The sequence below is a fragment of the Armigeres subalbatus genome, chromosome 3, assembly GCF_024139115.2.
Source record: "Armigeres subalbatus isolate Guangzhou_Male chromosome 3, GZ_Asu_2, whole genome shotgun sequence".
Classification (NCBI taxonomy): domain Eukaryota; kingdom Metazoa; phylum Arthropoda; class Insecta; order Diptera; family Culicidae; genus Armigeres; species Armigeres subalbatus.
Genome location: NC_085141.1, coordinates 362,126,925 through 362,152,470, shown reverse-complemented (window position 1 = coordinate 362,152,470; position 25,546 = coordinate 362,126,925). Strand labels below are relative to the sequence as shown.

The window sequence follows — 25,546 nt, the reverse complement described above, 5'->3', positions numbered from 1 at the left end:
CATCTTGACAAGAAAATTCTGAGCCTCTTGAAAGAAGAATTCCGAGCCTCTTGAAGGGCAGTTTTGTAGCCTTTTGAAAGTAGGCTCTTGAAAGCCTCTTGAGCCATTTGAAAAAAGCCTCCCGAATCTCTTGAAAGGAGCATTCCGAGCCACCTGGAAGAACCCCTCAGAGTCGTCTGAAAGAAACTTTCCGAGTCTCTTGAAAGTAGGCTTCCGCGCCTCAGGAAAGGAGGCTTCCGAGCTTCTTGTAGAGTGGCTTCCGAGCTTCTTGATTTGAGGCTTCCAAGCATCCTGGATTGCGGATTTCGAGACATTTAAAAGAAGGTCACCGAGCATCTTGACAAGATAATTCTGAGCCTCTTGAAAGAAGAATTCCGAGCCTCTTGAAAGGATACCAGGGTTTAATAGGCTTTGATTTACTGTTCGCTATGCATATTATGTACAAGGCAAGGTTTTAAAATAATAAAAATTACACAATTATCAAAACTTTATCAATAAGTTTTTATTGGAATTGTAATACATCCGCCATTACACAGATAGAAAATGTTGTTGAAATTTACACGAAAGTAATGCACATAAAGGGAATGCCAAAAAGAGCGTAAATTTAAACGATTTTATCGCCTGAATGTACGCAATTTCCATTGCATTATGTCACTTTTTATATGATGTATGCTATAAAAACTGACATAATGCTATAGAAATTGCATACGTTTAGGGTGTACTTGTTGGAAAATATTCATGTGCGCCCAGAATAGTGTAATTTTCCATGTCTTTATTTTTTACGCGCTTCTTAGCTTTCATTATTTTTTTCTGTGTACGTATTGTTGCCCGTGGTACCCCCTGGGGCTAGCGAAGATTTTTTTAATAAATAGTACCCATCTTTCTGACTCCAGTAGTCTTGCGAGCAAAGGCGTAGAGATGAGGAGTTCGATACTCGGTCCTGTCTAGGATGTTTTCGGGTTGGAAACTTTCTCGACACCCTGGTCAGGTCATAGTGTATCTATTGTACTTGCCACACAAGATACATACTCATGCAATGGCGAAAAAGAAAAGCTTTCAATTAAAAACTGAGGAAATGTTATTAGAATACTAAGTTGAAAAGCAGGCCAAGTTCCAGTTAGAATGTAGAGCCACTGAAAAAGAAAAAGACCCATCTTTCTAAAAATTGTCTAATATGTTATATAATCCCTTTTATAAAAATTAATAATTTCGAAAATTATTAGTAAATAATGCCAAATCCCAGTTATGGAAAAATATCTTTTTCATATAATTATTTTCCAATTCTAGCCACCAATAATAATCGTAATTTCCAGGTTTACTATTTCTGGGGAATGGTAAATTCTGGAAAATAACATTATGGTAAATGGTATATTCAGTTGAATGGCTTTCTGGCATATGGTCCATTCTGGCAAATGGGTTTCTGGCAAATTGATTCGCAAAGGGGTGTAAGTGACAAAAACATAGTTTTGAGAAAAATGGGTGCAAAGATTCTAAATATTTTGTCGTTCCATACAAATTGTGTGAAGGTTAAAAAAATTACTAACTTTCTACAACTTTTTACATTTATTATAAACATCGTACAAATTATATCAGCATATTGCCGCAAAGCTCTAGAACCATAGATTATTTTGCTATAGTCAACTCAATTTTGACAAAAATGTCACTTACATCCCTCTGCTTCTAACCCCCTCAATTGACTTTGGAGCATCTTTAAACCACATAAAATTATTTCTTTTGTGTACGATTAAAATTTATTTCTAAAAGTAAAATATTGTACTTTTTTGCTTAGTTAGAAAGGGGCTTCCACCAAATGTTTCGACAAGGGCACAGAATCTAGCTTAGACACGTTTGCAAAACCATATAAACTGTGCATTATATACGAGAAAAAGATCTCCGTTTGTAATCAAAACATAGTCTACCTGCCGAAGCTAACTGAAGTGATTTCGTAGGATACTCGATTTATATTAACTATCTCCCTTTACGGTCTTCACTTTGGTAAGTTTCATCTTGCAAACCAAAACATATTAACTAGTACTGATATTATGGAAACTTGTTTGGTTGAAGATCTCTCACTTCGAGAGTGAATTTAAGTTGTGTGTAAAAATCATCATATTGAGCATTTCATAAAACGAGCTGGTAATATTTCATTTAATTCCACCATTTGATTCTAACTGTTACAGATACGTATTTCGATCTCAACAGTATGGTCAAGGCTCATGTCTCGTACTTGACTCGATAGTTGTGATATTCTACTTAAATCTCTAAAAGAAAATCTCTAAAGCAAATATTACACTACTGTTTAAGCTTTTGTTACTGTTAGCATAAAGGACATATAAAATTCTTTGAAATTCAAATTTACGTTAACGATTCATAAAATTTAACATCTACCAGCATTATTATGGTGCTATTTGTGGAAGTTCACATAATATACAGAGTCCCTATTCCATATGGAAGAACTTCCTTGCCGCTAAATGCCATTAAATCGTCATAAAATAGGCTCATGCTTGATTCAACAAATGCATCTGACGGATGGAGAGAGTTTTTAGGCGACAAAAACGCTTCAAAACCACTATCCCGACTCATAACCGCATTAACTTCACTGCCACGCAACCACCGAATGAAGCCACACTCCCTGGTGTGATTAAACTATAGGAAACCCGTACGTAAAATCTTGGTCCGCACAACCATCCACCGTCCAAAACCGAAACAGAGCAAAACAGTAACATACATACGGTGTCAAATCCGCCGTGACCACAGCAGAGTCGAGTAGCGCAATAATAATTGCGGTTAGGAGCTATCAAATCCGGATTTAAACTATACGGTGCAGGCAACAGGACCAAAACAGGAGCCATCCCGCTGGGATCCACCAGGAACTACTGCCACGCTGAAGTGTGTGCACAGCTAAATTTTGTCAGTGAACTTCAGCATTGGATTGCAAAATTTAAAATGCAAGGCTCCAAGAATGTATTCAATAGAAAGTAATAGTAATCAGGAAAATATAGTAACATACAAATAGTAATAAACCTTTTGACACATTTAAAAGACCAAAATTTTCTATATGTTTTTTTTTTGTGAACCAAATTTTACTGGGCACATACCTTACCTGGATCTACGTGTGGTAGATGCACTTCTGTGATTGCTTCATATGTCCACCAATCTATGCAGTGCAGCCGCGCATATGGCATATGATGCAATTGGAGAGACCGACACAAACAATTATCGAAATGGAACCATCGTTAAATACGCGGACGCAAATGTGACTTTAATTGCTATCACTTGTTTCCATGCGATTGAGCTGGACGGGTTGGTATTCCGGTGTCCCGATTTCAGTATTGATGTAGGGTTTACCGAAATTTTCGTTTGAACCTTCTTGGGTAATATCCGAAACACCATACTAACTATAGGTAACCCTATCAAGCATGCGTCACCAGGGGAGTCATATGTGAATTTGCTTGTTGTTTAGTGCACCGGAACTACCGGAGAGCCATTGTCAATCTGGTATCGAAGGCGCCTAATATATGATATTCAGATGAGGCGAACAAAGTTTAACACATGTTATTCCATATGTAATGACCAATGCTACATCCTGCAAAACAAACTCATCTATCTAAATTCAATTTCATAAACTGGAAGGTGGAACGACAGCAATGCAAACGTTTAACACAGTTAAACTCTGACGGTGATGAAATTAAAAAGTACTCAACCCTTCGCCCTAGTTTGGGACCCCACACGGTCAAGTGGAATTCAGGTAGATGAGTAAATAACAAACTTTCCATTTTGCAATTTAATTTTTACTCCCATTCGCACGTCTGTCCTTGTCAGAGAATCCGAACACCGTTGCTCAGCATGGATTGAACAACATGTTCCAGTTCCATGGCCAAACAAAAATTCGGATAATCAACTTTAAACTGATTCCTTGTGGGGGGAAATTTGATGTTCTTTCTCTCTCTCTCTGCATTTGCCTCAATTTGTCAAATCCAGACACATAATTGATGGATTTTCCTACATCATTTCGCTCATGATGACTTCCATCTGATAATCCTCTTCCATCTATGGTGCAGTAGCACCAATGCTGATGGAGAAGAAAGAAGGATGCCTCTGTTCTGGCATGGAGCGCCGCTATACATTATTCACTTAAGCGCGGAAAAGACACACAGCAAATTGCCAATTATCCCCTTCATTATTACAACATCGATAGATTGAATCGTTGAGTGAAATTTTGGATGTATGGGTTGGGGTGAAGATGATTCATTTATCTTGACTGTTAGGTACTCCACCGATCGGTCGGTCAATGAAATTGGATCAGGCCTTTTTGCTCCGTTATTTGAGCTTTTCTGTGTTGTAGAAATGTTCATTATTGTGAATACCTAGCGTACTAGACAGTGAGTTTAGCGGAAGGCAAGGAGATAACTTGAAGCGGGAAGTGCATGGCCTCAAGCTTCAACCAATTAAACACTTTTTTGCTTGTCATTTCTGTTATCAGGAGTCTCCAAAAAGCGGTAAGCATCGGGCCCCCTTTTCTGGTCACGGAGTATACTTCGTTTGTTATAAGTAAATCCTGTCCACGTTATATGTTATGCATAATAGACGATATGCATAGACGTTAGACATAATGGATGTTAGGTATAAAATGCACCAAAGAAAGATTTTATACGACAATTCTTCGAAAACCAAATGTTATTATTGGGGAAATATTATACTCGTAGAAATATTCAATTCGGAGAATTATCATACGATCCCAAAAAACTCGGGCATCCTACAATGAATACATTTTTGCCTCACAGCAAAATATTTATTTAAGCATTTCCCTGCACTCCCACAGTGTTGGTAGAATAATGCTTAATCTCACTCACCGAAGCCTCATGCACGAGCTGACTCGCTTGCGATTCTGCATGGAGAGCGATTCACGCAGAATCGCATCGTTTCGCTAATTCGCCGAAAAATAATTTCGCTCCAATAGGTGTCTATACCCAATCGAAGCGTATTTTAATGTTTACGTATGGATTTGTTATCCATTGATTTAAGCGAAGAAAGTTATTCCGATGAATTTAACGAAGTAAAGCACGCAAAAATCACGCAATGATGCGAATCGCGCGTTGAATCATGGACGATTCTCTGGGGCTTGAGTCGGGTGAGGTTTGCCTCGCGCTTGATTCAAATCGTGGAAGAGATTTGAGAATTTGAGTTTTTACCAACACTGCCCAAGCCAAGATCTTCTGTAGCCGTTTCAATTATTAACTGAACCGGTGCCAGCAAAAGTGGTACATAAACCATTATTGTCGATTTTGTGTTTTGCTTCAGTGAATAAAGGTCTAGTGAAGGAATAACGAAAAAGTGATAGGGCGAAAGACAGTCAGGAAAGTCAGGGGGTTTTTGCCGACCAAATTTTATGAAATTTGGCCACAATATTCTTTGATATGCAAAGAATGTTTATGCCAAATTTGAGCATAATCAGTCATAAAAAAACCCTGACAATAATAGAACAAAACCTGCCAAAGCCGTCATTCTTCCTATTTAACAACTAAATCTGAAGATATGCAGTTTTGAATTTCTGGTATATATCAAAATGGCAATTTCGTTGCCAGGAAAAGTGGTGCACGTGTGCAGTTTTAAACACTAAAATCAGCGTACTGAAAAGAAATTTTGACAACATGGATGTTTCCGCCATAGATTTTAGCCCTACTTTGAATTTCAAGATGGTTTACTGCCGTTTAAAATAATTTTATAAATGTACATGTACAACTTTTACTGGCAACGATTTTCGGTTTCTGTTGCATTTTGTTTCCATTAATAGTGGTTCATGTACATTTTGTTCTAACAAACTTGAAATTTGTCAAGAAACTTCGCAGATTTCTCATCACTACCTTTAGGCACACCAGTCACAACACGTTGGTACCTACGGTTGTGCTGCAGAAAATTGCTAATTTGAGTTTTATTTTCGAGGTTTTTGGAAAAATGTGTCTCCTGTAAAATTTACTCAATGCAACATGTACCATTTTCGCTGGCACCGGTTCAACTAACCGGAACCATCGGGACACTTAGTATTTCTCCATCAGACGTCAAGGAGTAACGAATCAATCAAACAGAACAACCCATCCATAGTTGGAACTCCGGACGCTGTGAGTATCATAAACCTCTTTTATGGGAGCTAAGTCCCAACTTTTTCAGACCGCTTTTCGGACACTCCAGGGACACCAATCCGAGCATTAAGCCCTCACAGATCCAGCGCCCTAGGTGACCCGGCAATAAATCCTACAATTTCCAACGATGTTTTTGCCTTTCTCGTACAACTAAGTTGTACCGAAAGGCTATCATTTCACTCCAAATTCGAACTTTTGATAGAAGTCCCGGAGACCCATAGTGTTATATACCATTCAACTCAGCTCGATGAGCTGAACAAATGTCTGTCTGTCCGTGTGTGTGTGTGTGTGTGTGTGTGTGTGCACAAAATGTCATAAAAAACATTAGCCAAATTTTCACATAGAAACTCTTAACCGATTTTCTCGCAACAAGTTGCATCCGACAGAGACTAAAACGCTGTTGATCACTATTGAATTTCATAATAATCGCAAATTGCAAAAAATAGATAATATTTAAATAGTGATGAGACATAACCACATAGAACAATAATGTGTTATGAAAAATGCCTTGCATCTATGAATATTTTTAATGTTTATCCATGGCTTGATCCTATTACGAGCTTCATCGTACTATAAAGATGCTCGTGTTGCGCGCATTTAGGCGTAAGGATGGCCGTCGTTCAGGTTCATAGTACTATGAAATTGTCCGAAAGTCAAAATTCGAACATAGGAAATTCGAGAAACTTTTGGCAGCTCCATCTGTCGTCTACTAGTGTAAATTTTCTATCATAACATTAGACGGTGTAGCTGTTTTGCATTTTTTGTTCATCATCGAGGTGTAAGCGTAAAGGCTACATTAAATTTTATTACCTTTTGCGCGAGAAAGGCACCATCACCGCTAGGTGGATTAATCTGGGTTTTTTCTCTTCACGTCATCATCACCGAGCCTGCCTGCGCTGCTTCGGTTACGGATCTGACCCCTACGCATCCACTTAAGGTGAAACTTTGTCTTCAGTAGAATATCAACGGGCCCTCCTTAGCCGTGCGGTAAGACGCGCGGCTACAAAGCAAGACCATGCTGAGGGTAGCTGGGTTCGATTCCCGCTGCCGGTCTAGGCAATTTTCGGATTGGAAATTGTCTCGACTTCCTTGGGCATAAAAGTATCATCGTGCCAGCCTCATGATATACGAATGAAAAAATGGTAACCTGGTTTAGAAACATCGCAGTTAAGTAATAACTGTGGAAGTGCTTAATGAACACTAAGCTGCGAGGCGGATCTGACCCAGTGTGGGGATGTAATGCCAATAAGAAGAAGAAGAAGTAGAAGAATATCAACGGTTTTAGGCGAGTGGTGGCATGGCAAGCGATGCGAATGGATGCATTTTTCCATGACCTTTTTCTTTTCCGTTTTCGGCCCCTTTTTCAAATTTTTCTTTTTTTTTCAACTTTAATGAGCATGAGCATGAGCATGATTGACCGCCCACGGTTGCTACTCCGTTATTGCCAGGTCAGCTGTAATTACACAGGGAACCAACAGATGATGTTTGGGACTAACATCATCCTCAATGTGTAAAAACTGGTGACCCAACAATTTAGACTGGCCCAGATTAGTATGGGGAGAAAAAAATGTTGTCGAATTCCACGGGGCACCCCCCAGGATTGTGTCTTTGGGTGAGAAAATCAATCTCTGAAAATTTCAGCTCAATCGCTTGTTGCATAAGCTGGCGCATTTGATTTGAAGTTTGTATGGGGATTTCAGCCAAAATGTATAGGAAAATACACCTCCGTCACTCATTCGATCTGGAAATTGGTTCTGATTGCTCGATTGACCTCAGAATTGCAAAAACGGCAGTTGGTATGCTACAGAACAATTTCACAGAACATTGCATGATGATTAAATGAACTTTTATATAGTTTTCGGCTGGTTTATTAGGAGCTGATTTGTGTATTTTTGGATTTTTTGATCGAATCGCATCAGCCAAAACCTATATAAAAGTTCATTTAATCATCATACAATGTTCTGTGAAATTGTTCTGTAGCATACCAACTGCCGTTTTTGCAATTCTGAGGTCAATCGAGCAATCAGAACCAATTTCCAGATCGAATGAGTGACGGAGGTGTATTTTCCTATACATTTTGGCTGAAATCCCCATACAAACTTCAAATCAAATGCGCCAGCTTATGCAACAAGCGATTGAGCTGAAATTTTCAGAGATTGATTTTCTCACCCAAAGACACAATCCTGGGGGGTGCCCCGTGGAATTACACAACTTTTTGTTTCCTGGGCCAGTCTACCCAACATAAAGCAATACCAGCGCCGGCCGTGTCCGAATGCAGATCAATTAAGGAATGGGTAGGAGAATGTTGACGTGATACTCGCTTTGATGGAAGCCGACGAGTCATCTGCACGGATAAAAAATAAAAAGATAAATTGATTAAATTATAATCTAAAACCATATTCGGTCTATCCACTCATTGCAATGCTTAATATTATAATAAGCTTTGAATGATTAATCAAGATTTAATCATTGAAAATGATTATTTAACGATTATTGTTATTTATATTAAATGCAGTTTATTCAGCCAAACGGCTTTTTACAAAACAAAATAAACAATTTGACTTTTCGGAATTAAATAACATGTAAATATTTGTAAAATTATGTTTATTGACATTATTGCGGATTTAGACTATTATGCGGTAGTATGAATTAACTTAATAGTAAAAATATTGTCATTTTCCCCGTAATCTGGGTTCAAGGATCCGAGTAATAGTTCCAGTCGCTTACAACATTATTCGCCATGCTATTGCTGCCGTTGCTGCTGATGGCGAGGCTGACGGCACTGCAGTAACTAAATAAACGACGGGGAAGTTTCTCAAGCTTGCAAAATATATTGGTTCTGTGCGGTGCAAATTCCGATTAAATGAAGTAACGAATAATGTAAATAGATGCACCATTTCTGATACCATTATTCCCCAACCAGAATCGGGGTGACCGAATCAACCTGTGGGAGGAACAAATTGAGAAACGGTCAATTTTTTTGCTACAAGGGTTTGCTGGTAAGAAAACTAAAAGTTACCTGTCAATCCTATGGTGGACGATGGAATAGGAAAACCGATGAGTCTGGATTGTACGTCCGAAGAACTCCATCTTTATCGATCACCGCCAGCCTTTTCGGGATAATTGACTATTTTTTGGTCAATATGAAAAATAAACGTGCTGCTATCAAGGCTGCTATGCTTTGCAAAACTTGCACATGAAAACCTTTTGCTGAGTCCCAAGAGTAATAATAATAACTTCAAGGATTATTTTTTAATAAAGCTTTGCGATGCTTAAAATAAGTCTAAATATTAATCTCTGGCAAGAATAAAAATCAAAAAATGTTAGAAATGATTAAGGCTCTATAAACCGTAATCAATTTGATGATGAAGATGATTTTGTTCTCATTCGCACTAATACTAATGCAATTTTAGCCAAAATTCAATATTTCACTGCTATTCATCAACTTACCTCTGACAACGTATATTCATGGTATTTTCATATGAATTTTTTACTCACCTAGCTAATTAATTATTAAATAATTGACTAAAAAGCGCCTAAAACTGCTTTTTTCCTAGACGAATTTTCGTATACTAATTGTACACACACCAACTCCGAACGATCGAAACACACCCATACACTTATTTTGAACTTGCACTCAGTTTTTCACTTGTTCTTTTCTTGCCGTTTTCTTGATTTTATCACAACTTAACATAATTCACTACCTAACTTCCACTTTTGTCTTTGATATTGAATACCAAGTTCTGCACTTCATATCGAAAAACCAACGAAAACTGCTTTAACAAATTTGAAGTGAGACACAAATTTGACGGCCGTATTGTGAATGTTGAAAAATTCGGAACACCCAAATTCACTACCGCATTAGGTGAAATAGTGCGCTCAAAATCACGGCAAAGCAACTTAGAAATATCAAAACAATACATCGAATATGCTAGTCGACACGCAAACAACTTTATGCATATACAAGAAAAGAATCATCATTTCATCGTTGCCAGATTTATTTAATCAAATAATTATTGCGGTTTGTCGAATTAATCAAATCAACCAGAAAAAAAGAAAAGATTATGCAAGCTTCTGTTGGCAGGGTGGAGAATGGTTGACATTTAATTTTACCGTACCATTCATCCTACCATGCAGTCAAAAAAAAAACAAAACCACGGCAGCCGCAGCAGCAGCCACGACCAAGCAGACGACAGCACATACTTTTACTATTTTCTCCCCCCACAATCAATGTTTTCGTAGAATAATTTCTCAACGTATAATCGGTTTTGGTGGCAAATATACATTTCATTATTCCTTACTCATTTTACAGATTAGAACTAATAAATCAGTATCTGTGGCTAGCACTCTTTCAAGGCTGTGTGCCACAGCCTAATTCAACTCGATTCTGTTCTATTTGGACTGCGCACAAGAAAGTGTGGATGGATGGCACGAGACTCACGCAGCAGCAAACAAACAGTCTGCGGATGAAGAATAAAAAAGACATAATTTCGTCTTACATTAATTTGGGAAACTGTCTCAGTGTGCTCGGTGCACGAAATTTTACCGGATAAATGTAAATATTCGGAGAATCAAAGTGTTTTACTGTACTTTCCCCAACACTGTATGTTGAAAGCCCAGTGGTGTATGAAGAATTTTAAAATAAGTTTCCATATAATAAATATTTCATAAATGCTCAAAAATAAACATTTTGTTGCATCTGGCAACATTATGTAGCTGACAAGCTTTTACCACCCCATTTCCACCCACCTCAAATTTTCGTCACTTTTTCGTGCAAGTTGCCTAACCAATACTAACAAGCAATAACGTCATTAATTTTCAAAACAGAGTTACGGAGTCTTGAGCCTTAAATAAAAAGCTAACTAGCTTTTTCATTTTTCTCCGTGTGCACTTCCACGAGAAATCACTGGGATGTTGGATATATGGGGTAGGGCATGTAGCAGGGTTCGTTTTGGTAAACGGCATGCTGTGTATAACGTGTAGTTTGACTATCGCGCGCTTATTAGTTCCATTACTGACCGCACTAAGTAGAACAAAAAATCCGTGATCTCGAGACCGTTATGTTTAAAACAAACACGTCCGATCGCGCACTTAATTATTTGAAAAACTTACCGCACAAAGCAGAACAAAAATCCATGGCCTCGAGACCGTTCTACTTTTAAACAATTTTACCTTCATGATATCGCGACGAAGAAAATATTAAAACAATGCAGATCTGGTGGCTTCTGAATATTGAGGTTCACGCTTTTACGACCGAACCGACGCGCACTAATGATCTCTAACAATTTTATTTATCACCTGGATTGTCCCGCAATTAAATCTCGCACAATGTAAGCTCGGTAACTCGGTAATCGAGAAACGTGTACCGAACCGATGCGCACTTTTACACGATCTTTCAAGCACTATTCCAGGGATTAGGGATGGAAATGGTAAACTTTTTTTATGCCATTCATTCAATGCAATCGAAGAAATAGAATTCATATATGAAATAATGAGTATAATGAATGTACATGTGAAGAATACAATTAATAAAATGTAAGTAAGTAAGTTAGTAAGTTTTATCAATTTCGCATGAAGAAGGTTATATGAAGAAGGTAGAATGTAACAAATCCTATAGATCCTAGAACATCATAGCTCAATATCACACATGTTTCCCGTAAAGTTTATATTTTAACAAGTTCACTGAAGGCTTCAGTTCAAAATTTGTTTCTATGTTCCAATATATGTTTTTTCAACATTCCCATCATTATTAGATGGATAGATATCATTTTTGGTGATGAAATATGAGTATATCACAAAAACTGCATTTTTCTAAATCCGTTGCTACTCCCACAGCTCTAGTGAAAAAATGAACACCCCTGGACATAAAAACCACTGAGATATAGCCGTTTTAAATTTTAGTTACAACGATTTTCTAAAGGAAGGCAATTTACCAAACAATTTTCTAAAAATACGAAAAATATACAAATGATATGAAATATATGTAGGGGAATGTCCTTGGTTATTTTCCACCCTGAATAACCTTTGACGCTTGACAGATACGGCAAATTTGAGCAATGTCAAACTTGCAGCTGGCCAGCACCCATAATCAGAGTGAATATCGAAGCGTGCACACGCATATGATTTCTTTCAAAGAGAAAATAAAAAAATCAGGAAATTTTCTGCTGTGTTTTCTTAATTTGTTATTTTTTCAAGTGCAATAAATCGAAGCAAAACGTTGAAAAGAGGTGAGGTTGAGCTATATACTTTGTAATTTAGTACGTTTAATGTACTTTGTGATCAAACGAAAAATGTTTATCATTCCCGGTAGAAGGCCACTAAATTACCTAAATGTAGGCCGCTGCAAACTTTACCCATTGCAATGGTTGCGGTCGTTAACCGGAAATACTCCCCTGATATTAATCTTATTTTAGAATATAGAAAATATACAGAATATAATCAGGTTTCTAATTCCCATCGTATGTAAACATACAGTCACTCTCAAAATTGAGCGTACAGTATGGAATAGTTGACTACATTCGAAAATTTCAAAGGAAATTAAATGGTTAGCTCGGTTGTTTTGAATGCATTTCAATATTCATCGCTTCCTTCAATGTATGCGTACATAAAATGGTTGAAATTTTTTCTCTAAAGTTCATTTATTTGAAAATAATCTCAAAATACGCCTATTAGATGTGACAAAATTGAGCGTACAGCTAATGTTTTTCTATAAAATTTCTTATTATAAACACGATTAATGTATTTTAATATTGTTTTTCATGATTATATTTATAATAATAAACATCCGCTACTTAAACATTCAATGTTTTGAAATTAAACCATGTTTTGGTCAAAATGGCGAACAAGTGAGAGGTAAGAACATTGCTATTTAACAATTCAATGCCTGTGGGCAAAATAAATGCTTTAATTTGTATGTTTCACCGGTATCGTATCTTATATATGATAGATAATCGAACTCGAGCGAGACATACGATTAATTTGTCAAAATTTAGTCGATAAATTATGAAAACAGATGTAAACATACAGAGACAACGTCAAATGTTAGGAATGACATAATTCAAATTTAGTATGTCTTTAACTTAAATTTGTTTTAAAGCTCGATTATTGTCTCAGGTCTATCATTAAGAGTAATATTATTGAATCCAATCATTCACAGTCAAATTCTAAAAGTACAAGGTGCATGTTAAGGTACCGAACATAAAAACAGCTTTTCAATCCCGTAGAGCACTTCTGATGGAATATTGAAAAGATAGCTTAAAATCGTAGTTTCATAATTAAATTTGGATTGAACTCCACGGTATGTTACCATAAGGGATACAATTGGATGATTTCCATGTGGCGAGTAAAAATAAACTTTTTTAAGAGTTCGGCAGCTTATTTAATGATATCTTGGTGAATTTAAATGATTCAATCAAATTTGTTCCTACGGTGACTAAGTCTTCAAATATAAAATAACATCTTATAATGTATGCGTGTGCTACTCTTTTATTAATATTATTATCAGCCCTATGCTAAGAGCTCTTGTCTAGCGTAGCCAACACCAACACCAACGCCGAGCAACGTACGTCAAATCTAAAAAAGCTGAACATCATAAAACATCCAAATTCAGCTTTCTTCAATATTCAACTTTAATCGGGAATATTAATTAAATATGAATAATGAGTTTAATTGATTCAAAACTTATCTACATGATCAATTTTGATTTTACTTACATGGAGAACAACAATTTGTCTTTAATTTCACCGTGAAAAGCGAGGTGAAAAGCTTGAGCAGAATTTAAAAATAAATCCTGCTCTTTTATTGTTGTGGATATTTTTAATTATCAAGCTACAATCATTGGTGTTGTTGACGATTGTTGACATCTCATGCAACTGACAGCGGTCTATCTGCACACTGTGCCCGGGACATGGTGGATATTTTTAGGCTAAGGGAGTTAGATGGGGATGTCTATAGCCTGATTATTATTAAGGTGACTTGCGGTGGCACTCCAATCCCTTTGTGGTTGTACCATAAAAATCATCAACTTAAGATTAGTAGTCGTGAGAAACTTGACTACCAACACTTACCAATCTACAAGGCAGACAAAAATAACCACTTGTTTTGTTAACATCCGACTACCGTAAACATTGCATTAATGTGAACGATTTCAGTCTTAGTTGTACGCAGGATTACTCAATACGGTTTAACTATGACATAAACTAACGAAATGTGTCCGAAAATCAACAGATTAGCTTTGATTTACGTTGATATTTATGTTTTATTTTTTCATGATGCTAGCTGTTTATGTTCACATATCGTGACATTGTTGCCAGCTGTTCAAACACACCAATAGCATAATTGAAATTTACTGCGTTTTCTTTTTATTTTTCAAGACGTTCAAGAGTAGTATAATGAAGATATAATTATGACATTGATAGATAACAGGTTGGAGAGAGATTTATTATCTTTTCGATATTTTACATGTTTTCACTATGATTTCACAGAATTTCATGTTGACATCACTGCCTGCTGCGGTAGGTAATGATCAATGACTGCTTGCATACGACGCTGTCGACGACGAGCAACCGACGACGTCGTTGGCATGCGCGGTGGGAAGAGGAAATTTTTTCACTTAGTTTTATTTTCATTGAATCTACACCAAATGTGCACTAAATGATTCGATTATTTTGACAATAAGTAGGTTTAGGATCAAACTTAGTTCTGATACTTTTTCTTGTGAAATGGTGGTCAGGTTTGGTTTTTTATAATAAAACTAATGTGATCGGTGCTATTCGCAGTGAGGAGGTGGGTAATTGTAAGATTGTGTTGGTGAGCCGCAGGGTAGCCATTCTGAATGACACCGTAAGAGGCCTTAATGAGTGTCCTGAGCTTATAAGTTACCTATACATCGACTTTTAAATAAAGTTATACTTAAATTGAAATATGCCGTTCCCAACATTTGTCGTTTTCTTTGTATGTTTACATCTGTTTTCATCATTTATCCACTGAATTTTCCAAAATTATCGTATGTCTCGCTCGATTTCGATTATCTATCATATATTAGACACAATGCCGGTGAAATCCATATCTTAAAGCATCTATTTTGCCCAGCAGCATTGAATTGCTAAATAGCATTGTTTATACATCTTACTTGTTCGCCACTTTGATTAAAACATGGTTTAATTTCAAAACATTGAATGTTTAAGTAGCGGATGTTTATTATTATAAGTATAATCATGAAAAAACAATATTAAAATACATAAATCGTGTTTATAATAAGAAATTTTATAGAAAAACATAAGCTGTACGCTCAATTTTGTCACATCTAATAGGCATATTTTGAGATTATTTTCAAATAAATGAACTTTAGAGAAAAAATTTCAACCATTTTATGTACGCATACATTGAAGGAAGGGATAAATATTGAAATGCATTAAAAACAACCGAACAACCGAGCCAACAATTAAATTTCCTATGGAATTTTCAAATATATTCACCTAATTCATGTTGTACGCTCAATTTTGAGAGTGACTGTAATAGCTGTACAATTTTGAACAGAATAACTTTTGTCTCTGAGCAGTTTCATTTCATTCAATTATTTTAGTAGAAGATCATGCTACCTCAAAAGATACAACTAAAGTTGCAATGTTACAACATTTGTATTCGATAGCTCATAAAGTTTTGAATACTGATAAATAGTATCCGAAAGCTAATTGGCGTCTTCAGAGTAAATGGAAATCACTAAATTAATCCAAAATAATTTAGTTCAGTAAAGCGAATCACATTCCTTACCGCGATGGTCTCTTCTACCAAATAATGAAAAGAAAAACATTCAGCAAAAAGGCAATAGAAAAACATGCCCAGATAATGAAATAAATAGATAATATAAATGAATAAATTGAGAATAAAGTGATACTTAACAGACTCGGGAAGAGTCCAGAGTCTACACGGTTGAACCAATCCTGTCTGCATCCACCAATTTCTGCATGCGGCCGGAGTGACACCTGTTGTCCAATTTCAGCAATCATATTGGCCTGTATGGTTAGATCCAACAGTTAACGCACACATTCGTTTCCGCTTCGAGTCGGTGAACTAGCTTGGGGGAACTTGGAACTGCTTCCGGATTCATTCTGCTCCTTTTGATGCCATCTCCGATGAAGGGTACACTGCAGGTAGAGGAATTTCTAGAGCTGATTCTATTCTTGAGTTTGCCGTAGCTGCTGTTTTATCCTGAAGCGGAGGGGCTGAGGTGAACTGAATTATGCAGAGGGTTACACTTGGGATATTAATTCCTTTCCCAAGGTTCTTGGCATTTCGAAAAACTTTAATTTTGAGAAAATGGCAAAACTTTTCAGTGCTTGGCTTCTTTATCACAATTGGTTTTTGGACGATTCTGACAGTGAAAAAACTGCTGATTTGAAAAACACGTCTATTCGCTGGCAAAGACTGCTACGATCGTTCCAATGCGAATTGTCATTTCGAAATGAGATCCAAAAACTCCCGAATAATTTAGTTTACTCACCAACTAATCGTATGCATTTAATATACATAAAAACTTTCCTAGGCTCTACACACTACACGTAATTCAACATTGAATTCATGGTCACGTCTCTAATATTTTTCTACTTTTTATAGTCAATACGACCGACAGCAGCGGAACGTATGGGCTACGATATCGTATTTTATGCATGATCTCTGGAAGCCATAAAACAATGGAAGTCCATCTTCAATTGAGATTCTCACGTCCGAATGTGTGAGTGGCGATAAAAGGTAAACAAACACTCCTAGATGGTGCTACTCAGCAAAGTTTGAGTAAAAATGAGTATATTTCCATATATTTTTTGACTCCTTCGCAACCATCGTGATGACTCGATAAATTTTGAGGTTATGAGCAGAAGGAAAACAAACATGTATTTACACATGCCGAATTGCACATCAGTGTGCGAGCGTTAAACGTCACTCATCTCTATAGTCCATTTTGATAGCAATTTTGCCAACCCAATAAACAGCTCGAACCAGAAGCGGAACCCAAAATCAACCACGATGAAAATTGAACGAAATAAAAACTCATTTTTTTTTTCAACTTTAATGTCCAGTAATTATTATTGTGCCAACAAAATGACAACTTTTGTGATAATTTTCCAAGGCTTTCATAGATGTGTAAAAAGTCTCCGCATAACAAAAAGCACGTGCTATCAAAGCTTTCATCGCCATAATCCACTATGGTGGTGGCTAAATTTTCAAAAATATCAAAGTAGCTTTTTTTCTTCAGTTATGTTTTTCTTAGGTGCCCGCCAGAGTAAACGCGACGAGCGATGCGACGCGACGCGACTCACGTAAAAGAATAACAATCATTATCAACAGGCTGTCAAATTGCACTGTCGCGTCGCGTCGCATCGCACGTCGCGTTTACTCTGGCTTCACCCTTAGGCGAATATCTGGCGCTTTGTTTTCGTTGCGACCAAAAATAATTGGAGGTGTAGATTTTTCTATGCGCGGTACAATATAGTTGAATCCCAGGAAAATGGAGGGAAAAGTTAAAACATGTGATAAACAAAGTAGCCCAGAACTGCCGAGACCAACGTTGGATGTCGTTGTCAAACAACAAACAAACAAACGTCGTCAAGGTACCATAGCAACCAATAAAAACAAGAGGGTATAAAAGTGATAATTTTCACCCATGCTGGTTCCCTTTTCTTTATCAACTTAGTTATACGTTACTCTTAATAAATCTAGTTATAACCGTGTTAACCTTTGCTCTGTGCTTTGGGGTCAATATGACCCCAGGCCAATTTGAAAGGCTGCAATTTTCTTAGTTTTCAACCGATTCTCCTATTTTTTGGTAATTTGGTAAAACTCACAAAGATTTGTTCCCTAGGCGCAACACATTCCGGGTACTTCGCAGAATCTACGCACCTGGATAAAGACTTTATCGCCAATGATGCCCGTTGGCATGTATAATCGACGTGGCTCTTGGAGTTAACTGTGCAGGTCCCTACTATTATCCTCGCTTACTGCAACCCATGGCGATTATGCACTACAATGACATCGGTCTTGTGATGTGCAAGGCATAACCTTCTCGTGTTGAGCCATTCCTCGATTCTGCCAATCGCATACTTCGACTTCAGCGAGAGTGTCACCCGTCACCTCTAGCATTACGTCATCCGTGAAGCCTTCTAATTGTACACCGGCCGGGAGACTTAAGGTCACTCCTGACATAATCCAAGTTTCAAAGTGCTCGCGTTTTCGGGGGCACACCACTCGATACGGAAGCAACGTTCAACTGTCATTTTTATTTTTTCACGCACGCAGCAAAGCTGAATCAACAAAAATGACAGTTGTCCGCCACCTCCGTATCGAGTGGTGTGCCCTCGAAAACGCGAGCACTTTGAAACTTGGATTCTGTCAGGAGTGACCTTAAGCGCAATACTCCGTCGTACATAATATTCCACAGAACCGCTCCGAGGATCGATCCCTGTGGAACACCCGCTGAAACTTCTATCGACTGCTGACCAACGTCGGTGTCATATGTCATCACCCTATTCTGAAGTATCCTGCACAGATAATCAGGAACCCTCAAGCGATGCAGGAAGTCAGCTATAGCTTCCCAGCTAGCATTACTAAACGCATGCTTTACATTAAGTGTAATCAATGCGCAGTACCTAATACTTCGTCTATTCAAACCACGTGCTACCTTTGCGGTATCCGTTACCGACAGAATTGCTTCGATGGTAGAACGGCCTTTACGGAAACCATACTGGTTGCTAGATAAGCCACCAGCACACTCCGTATAGTTCGACAGTCTATTCAAGATCACCCTCTCTAGCAACTTCCCTGCTGTGTCGAGTAGGCAAATTGGTCTGTATGCCGAAGGATCTCCCGCAAAAGCACCGATTTCTGTCGTTTCCAACAGTCTGGCAAGTTTCCTTCATCCAGACATCGTTGGAGGCAGCTCCTAAACATATCTGGATCATCAAGTTGTTTATGGACCAGATTTGAAGTTCAGAGCTCTACTAGCTGACTGGAATACCAGGCGTCTATCGACCCTTTCAGCATCAGTTCTAGCACATCGCAGCCTTCTTTTAGATCTAAGACAGGTTCTACGAAGCTCTGCGATCATATTCGACCACCAGTACACTGGTATTGGATTACCGGGAGGTTTGGTATTCCTTGGCATCGTTATGTCGCAGGCACGTGTTAGTACATCCGTTAATTCGTCGCCGCTTTGACTTGTAGTCCGAGTTTCCCATCGTCGTTGGGTCTCCTCAGTAGCACCGACCATAAAACGTACTTCCTGATGGTCACTGGAAGTATGCCCCTCATTAACCTTCCATTATGGCTCCACCGACCATCCCGCGCTGCAGAAGGTCAGATCGATACATGAATCACCGCTCGGTCCTCTGAACGTTGGCACTTGGCCTTCGTTCAGCAGGACTACGTTTATTACCGCTAGAGACGCTAGCAGGGTATGGCCTCTACCGTTAGTGAACCTAACCAGTTAGTTTTGTTTAAACGTAGGCTATCAGATGCGTAGGATGATAGCGGTGTTAGTTTGTTTTAAACCAGTTAGTTTTGCCGCAAAAATATCGACTACCTTAGTGTACTGCTCTATACTCCATCAAGGAGGACTGCAAAAGTAAACTGCGTTTACCTTTGCTATGACAAAACCCTCATCGTCAGGAGATGATATTATCTCCTGGATGGGGTATACCCACAATCTTGTCCGCAATCCAGCTGCCATTTCCAGTAGGGATGTGGTATGGGTCGAACAGCAAGGCAACATCAGCGCTGCACTCAATAACCGACTGTTGTAGCAGCAGTTGAGCTGCCTTGCAGTGGTTTAAGTTTAGCTGTGTTACTTGTATGTCTGGACCCTTCTAGTGGCTGGACAGGCCTAAGGACCATTAAGATGCCTGACATCTTGGCGCAGCCTGATAGGTGCGAGTTTGGTGGTTTTCAGCTCCACACCTATGGCATAGCTTAGTGCGGTCAGGCTTCTTGCAGTCATAGGATTTATGACCTTGGTTAAAGCACCTGGAACATACCTGAATTGGTTGGCTTGTGCTTAGCGAGCACACCGACCAGTCCACTTTCAGTTTTGCCTTATCCAACACTTTCTTGGCCTAAGCCAGAGGTACTTGGAATGAGACAAACTGTATTCCCGCATATGTAACCGAATCGCGAATTTCTGGAACTCGACATTGCACTGATCTCTCAGTGCGTCTACCAGTTCTCCGGCCTCGGTTACCTCATCCAAGCCTTTGCACTGGATGTTCGATACTGGGCATAGGGCTTTAACCTGAACCCTATTTTGCAGGACTTTCTCTGTCAACTTTTTATACTCAGAACTTTTCTGAGTAGCCGATGTAGTTCAACGGATGCAGTTAACATCTCCTACTAGACTAGAGAGCTTTTCATTGCATCTCATAGTCTTCAAGACGTCAGCGTAGCTTTTATCATCCGTCTTAACAATAATCTCCTCACCTCTGTCTTTCGTTGATCCTTAGAGCCAACTGTCCACTTAGTCCTCTCCCGGCGAGTCTCCGCATCTCTCCTTGTAAGCTGAACTCTTTGAGCTACATTCAGGTCCGCCACCTGCGTGACCTTACTTAGCTTCGTAGTTGCATCGCTGATGGCCATCCGCTTTTGGAGTTCCGCAGTCTCCAGCCGCTTCCCCTCAGTAAGGAGACGAATCTCCGTTTCGGCCTCCTCTCTGGCCTTTGCCGCCTGGATCACCGCCGACTCCTTCTCCTCAGTAAGAATGTGGATTTTGTGCTCCGCCTTCTTACTGGCCTCTAGCAAAGGCTTCCACTACGACTTCGCCTCCACGACTAGAGCGCACTAGATTTCAGATCCCTACTATAGTTTACGCAGGTAATGAAAAAAGACATGATTACAACTGAAACATACACCTTCATTGTCTGGTCTCCGCTATCCTCGTGGTTGGTCATCACCGAATTAATGCTACAAGGTCCGCAATGGTTTTACGGGACAGAATACAGCCTGACCATTAGCAAATTCACCGTTACATGTCGGTGTCACCCGGCCTTACAAAGAGAATAGAATGTCCAGACTATCGGCCCTCGCTTCACAGTATTACAATATTCAAAACACAGTCCAGTAACATGGAGCCAGTATGCAGTAATCAGGATCTTACTGGCATCGATCCTGATGTGCCGATTGGCAACCTGCTGGGCTCGTGCGCTTTAAGCGGCACACGGTCGCTTTGATAGGGTCTGCTTGCGGATATTTGTGGCTTTTGGGAGAGGTTTGGCAGAGCCCACGGCTAAGCCCCACCACCTCCTAGGCAGGCCTCCTTACTCGCAGTCACTTAGGAAGGGGTCGTAAAGCCCTTGAACATAGTCCCTGCTGCACCCGGCTAATATCTGTGTTAAGTGATTGTTTGAGCAAACCTATTATATTTTCTGCCCACCCTAATGTTAATGTAAAGATGAATGTATTTGTAATCCTCCCGTACTATATGACAAATAAATACACCCGATTCTTTTTTTTACACGGGAGATGCGTTTCGTGTAAAGTTTTTAGTTCAAAATTTGAAAATCCGTGTGAAAAAAGTTTTATGATTTCTCGACGAATCCTGCAAAATGCAGCAACTTTGCAAAAAAATTGTATGGGATTTTTTTTACACGGCCGTGTAAAAAAAAATCCGTGTATAGACAGAATCGGATATAGTCAGTTTTATACCTCCGCCATGGCAGGACGGTCAATACCGTGGTTGATATAGTTTTATTGCTTAAAACACAACGTGAGATAAAAATGGCCAATAATTTGCGAACAGTGATTAATATCTGTGTTATGTGATTAATATAGTTTGCCTAATTCTAATAGTAATTTGCTAACATTTACCGCGCACGAGGAACAGCAGTCTCAGTTCAATTTTTTTTTATATAAAACTCAACCTCAAGATGTAATGGCAGTTTAATATTTATATGTATTTTATAATTTCAGTCATTAGTAGTTTTTGCTATCAGTTGCCTCATTTTGCCACCAACCGACTAACTCCTGTTTAATAAGAATACGGTAACAGGCGCGCCCTCAGAGCAAGTCACGCGTTCTGCGATAGTATAACCACGAAGAAAAACTGCTGTTTCTGAGCAGTTCGGGTGTTTGACAGCGATTTGAATATTTTTATCGCCTAACTGAAGTTCTGATCAATTTATTTCAAAAATCCTCCACTCTGAAAAGATTTTTGAGGGAATTTTTTGGGTTTTGGTTTTTTTCTATCTGGCTGCTGCTCCGGAGAGCAGCGCACCATTCTTCTTCTTCTTCTTCTTCTTCTACTTCTTCTTATTGGCATTACATCCCCACACTGGGGACAGAGCCGCCTCGCAGCTTAGTGTTCATTAAGCGCTTCCACAGTTATTAACTGCGAGGTTTCTAAGCCAGGTTACCATTTTTGCATTCGTATGTCATGAGGCTAGCACGATGATACTTTTATGCCCAGGGAAGTCGAGACAATTTCCAATCCGAAAATTGCCTAGACCGGCTCCGTGAATCGAACCCAGCCATCCTCAGCATGGTCTTGCTTTGTAGCCGCGCGCCCCTTGTAGCCGCGGAGGGCCCTTAACCATTGGCTTCTTAGATATTCATGCATATTCATTGTTGATCAGGATTCCCCACCGTGGAAGTTGATTACCTCTCTACCGTAGTGCTTGTGCTTGTGCCCTGTATCTTCGTACAGCTTTTGCTTTCCAACCAAATTTTAATATTTTCAAGAGTCTAATTTTAAGTTGATTTGTTAATTATTGTGAACTGTACTTTTACTTGCGGAAGATCCCCAGGTTGGCCCTGAGGGTCGCTGCTTTCAGCCTCCTCCCTTTACCAGTTGCTTCCTTAGCACTGGCGATATCGTGATAAGTGAAGGACTGTAGACATTTGAAAATTCACGTGAACAAAGAAAAACGAAAGATATTGAAATTAACAAAGACAACAAAGTAGAATGGTTCGAAATGTGTAACATAACAAATTAAAGATGATGATTAGGAAAAAAATTATCAACCACATAAGACATAATATTACTATTTTTTTCCATTTCGCTTACAGGCTCACAATCAAGGCAGGATGCCCAATGAACTTAGAAGACTTTCCCATGGATATCCAACGATGTCCATTGAAATTCGGCTCATGTAAGTATTTCAAAGGTATAATGGCTAAACAAAACACAACTAGCTGTGAGAGCGGCTCCCGACCAGTTAGTCATAACAAAATTGTATCACAATTATATCAATATGTGTTACAAATAACAAAACTTGCAATAATTTTGTTATAAATTCTCTGCCAAAGATGGAGGAAATAAAATTTTATGATCGTCATAACATGATTATAACATAATGCATGGTTTCCCAAACTGTGGGTCCCGACCCCCAGGGGGGTCGCGATCGGATTGTTGGTGGGTCGCGTAGAACAAATATTAATTGCAACTCGGATGCCGAATTTTTTGATCATTTTTTTTTAAAGAACTTAATTTCAAGTTCAAACCGTATTTTATTTTAAATAGACATCACCACGCTATTTTAGAAAACATTTATGCCTAAAAGATGTCCCCTTAAGCCTTAAGGAAGAAGCCAAAACAGATGACATTTTGATTCAAATAATGCTTAATACTACTTGGTAAAATGCATTTTTTCATAAGTGGGTCGCGAGACATATAGAATTTTGCTAGGTGGGTCGCATACCCAAAAGTTTGGGAAGCTCTGACATAATGTGTTATGTTCGTTTTCACCGAAAAAAAAATTGCCTACATTTCTGGTAGATAGGAATTGAAAAAAAAACGAAGGTACCAGCTTCAGTATAACTTGAACTTACATTCAAAGTTGAACCATCTGGACAATGTTAATTGCCTACATTATGGATATTCATAATCTTTTCAATAACATAATTTGTTATAGTATAAGCTATTTTCACCCCTTTTCATGTAACACATTGAGTTATATTTTTGTTTAATTAATAACATATTTAGTAATATTTTTGTTAAAACTAGAAGAGATTTTGTTACAATTTTTGTTATTTTAACTACTAATGGTACATGTTTTATAACAACCTCAGTTATAAAAAAAACTGCTGAAACAGAATAACAGGATCTGATATAAAGCTGTTACTATCCACTGGTCGGGCTTTCTCGTGCGTTATGAAATGTGATGAAAAGAACACATTGGGGAGCAACAAAGAAAATTTGACAAATTGACCATACGTTGCATTAATTAAATTTTCCAATCATTATTCCAAATTAATGAAACTTTGCATATAGCCCAAGTTTTCATAATATAGGGGAGATGACGGCTTTGGCAGTTTTTGTTCTATTATTGTCAGGGGGGTTTTCTATAACAAATTATGCTCAAATTTGGTTAAAACATTATTTGCATATTAAAGAATATTTCGGCCAAATTTCATAAAATTAGGTCAACAAAAACCTCCCTGACAATAATAGAACAAAACCTGCCAAAGCCATCATTTCCCCTATTCTGGATATGAAATATTCTCAATATCCCTAATCCCTGTGGTCTTGTATTAAATTAAAAAAAAAATGTTCGCAATATATTACATTGACGCAATAAAGTACGACTTAAAAATAATCAATGACAAATTGCACAAATGTCTAGCACCATACGCATTTCTTCAAACCTAACACACTTTCGACGCTATCTAGTCCACTGAATAACTCTTTCTCTAGAGTGTTGTCCACATTATCCCGATGAAGAACTCCACATCGAAATGAAATACTGATTACACGCTTTGATAACCCTAAAGACTCTGTCCCCGATAAGAGGGATCATGTTTCTCGCTCCATCTGACCACCACCGAGTACCACCTATAAGCTATCCGACTTAATCCAAACAAAATAAGTGCAACTTCACCCACTGCACAATGGGTGTCGTGAGAAAGAACTCCCAGCTGCCGAGAGACAGACGGAAGCCAATATATTTTATTCCGGATGTGCAACACCATCCGTGTGGTTCCTTTCCTATAGCTAGCGTTCACCTTGTTGCCGGCAGCAGCACTCCGTTGCAGCCATCAACATCACCAACGCCACACGCTCTGACTTATGTGGAAACATGGAAAAAGCATATAAAACTTTTGTAACCGATTTTTTACGGGTAGATACTCTTGTTGTCGCCTGTTGGCTGTTTGCGGAAGCTAAAATGGAAAGGTTTCAGGTTGAGAGCAATACTCATAACTCTTCCCATGGGATTTCCCCGCTTCCGTATCCCTTCCGCACAATCGGGATCGGAGTGTGATGTCAAGGGAACTGGCAAACTTGTTCGAAAGTGCAGTCAGCCACAAATGCCATCTTTCTACTGCTTCTACCGCCGCCGTATAACGCAACTTTTGGCTTACATGTGTAAAATGTGTATGAACCTAATACCAATGGAATGTAGGGATAAACAGACAGCAAGTGTGACAAAGTG

At 38.5% G+C, this 25,546-nt stretch overlaps 1 protein-coding gene across 1 annotated transcript in view; it reads left to right on the top strand.

The window, feature by feature from the left end:
* Positions 1-25,546, top strand: part of LOC134226284 (gamma-aminobutyric acid receptor alpha-like) — a 239,071-nt gene that overhangs the window by 176,093 nt on the left and 37,432 nt on the right. The window contains exon 5 of the mRNA XM_062706954.1: positions 23,184-23,266. Within this exon, the coding sequence (XP_062562938.1) occupies positions 23,184-23,266 (83 nt within the window). The remainder of the gene's footprint in view (positions 1-23,183; positions 23,267-25,546) is intronic.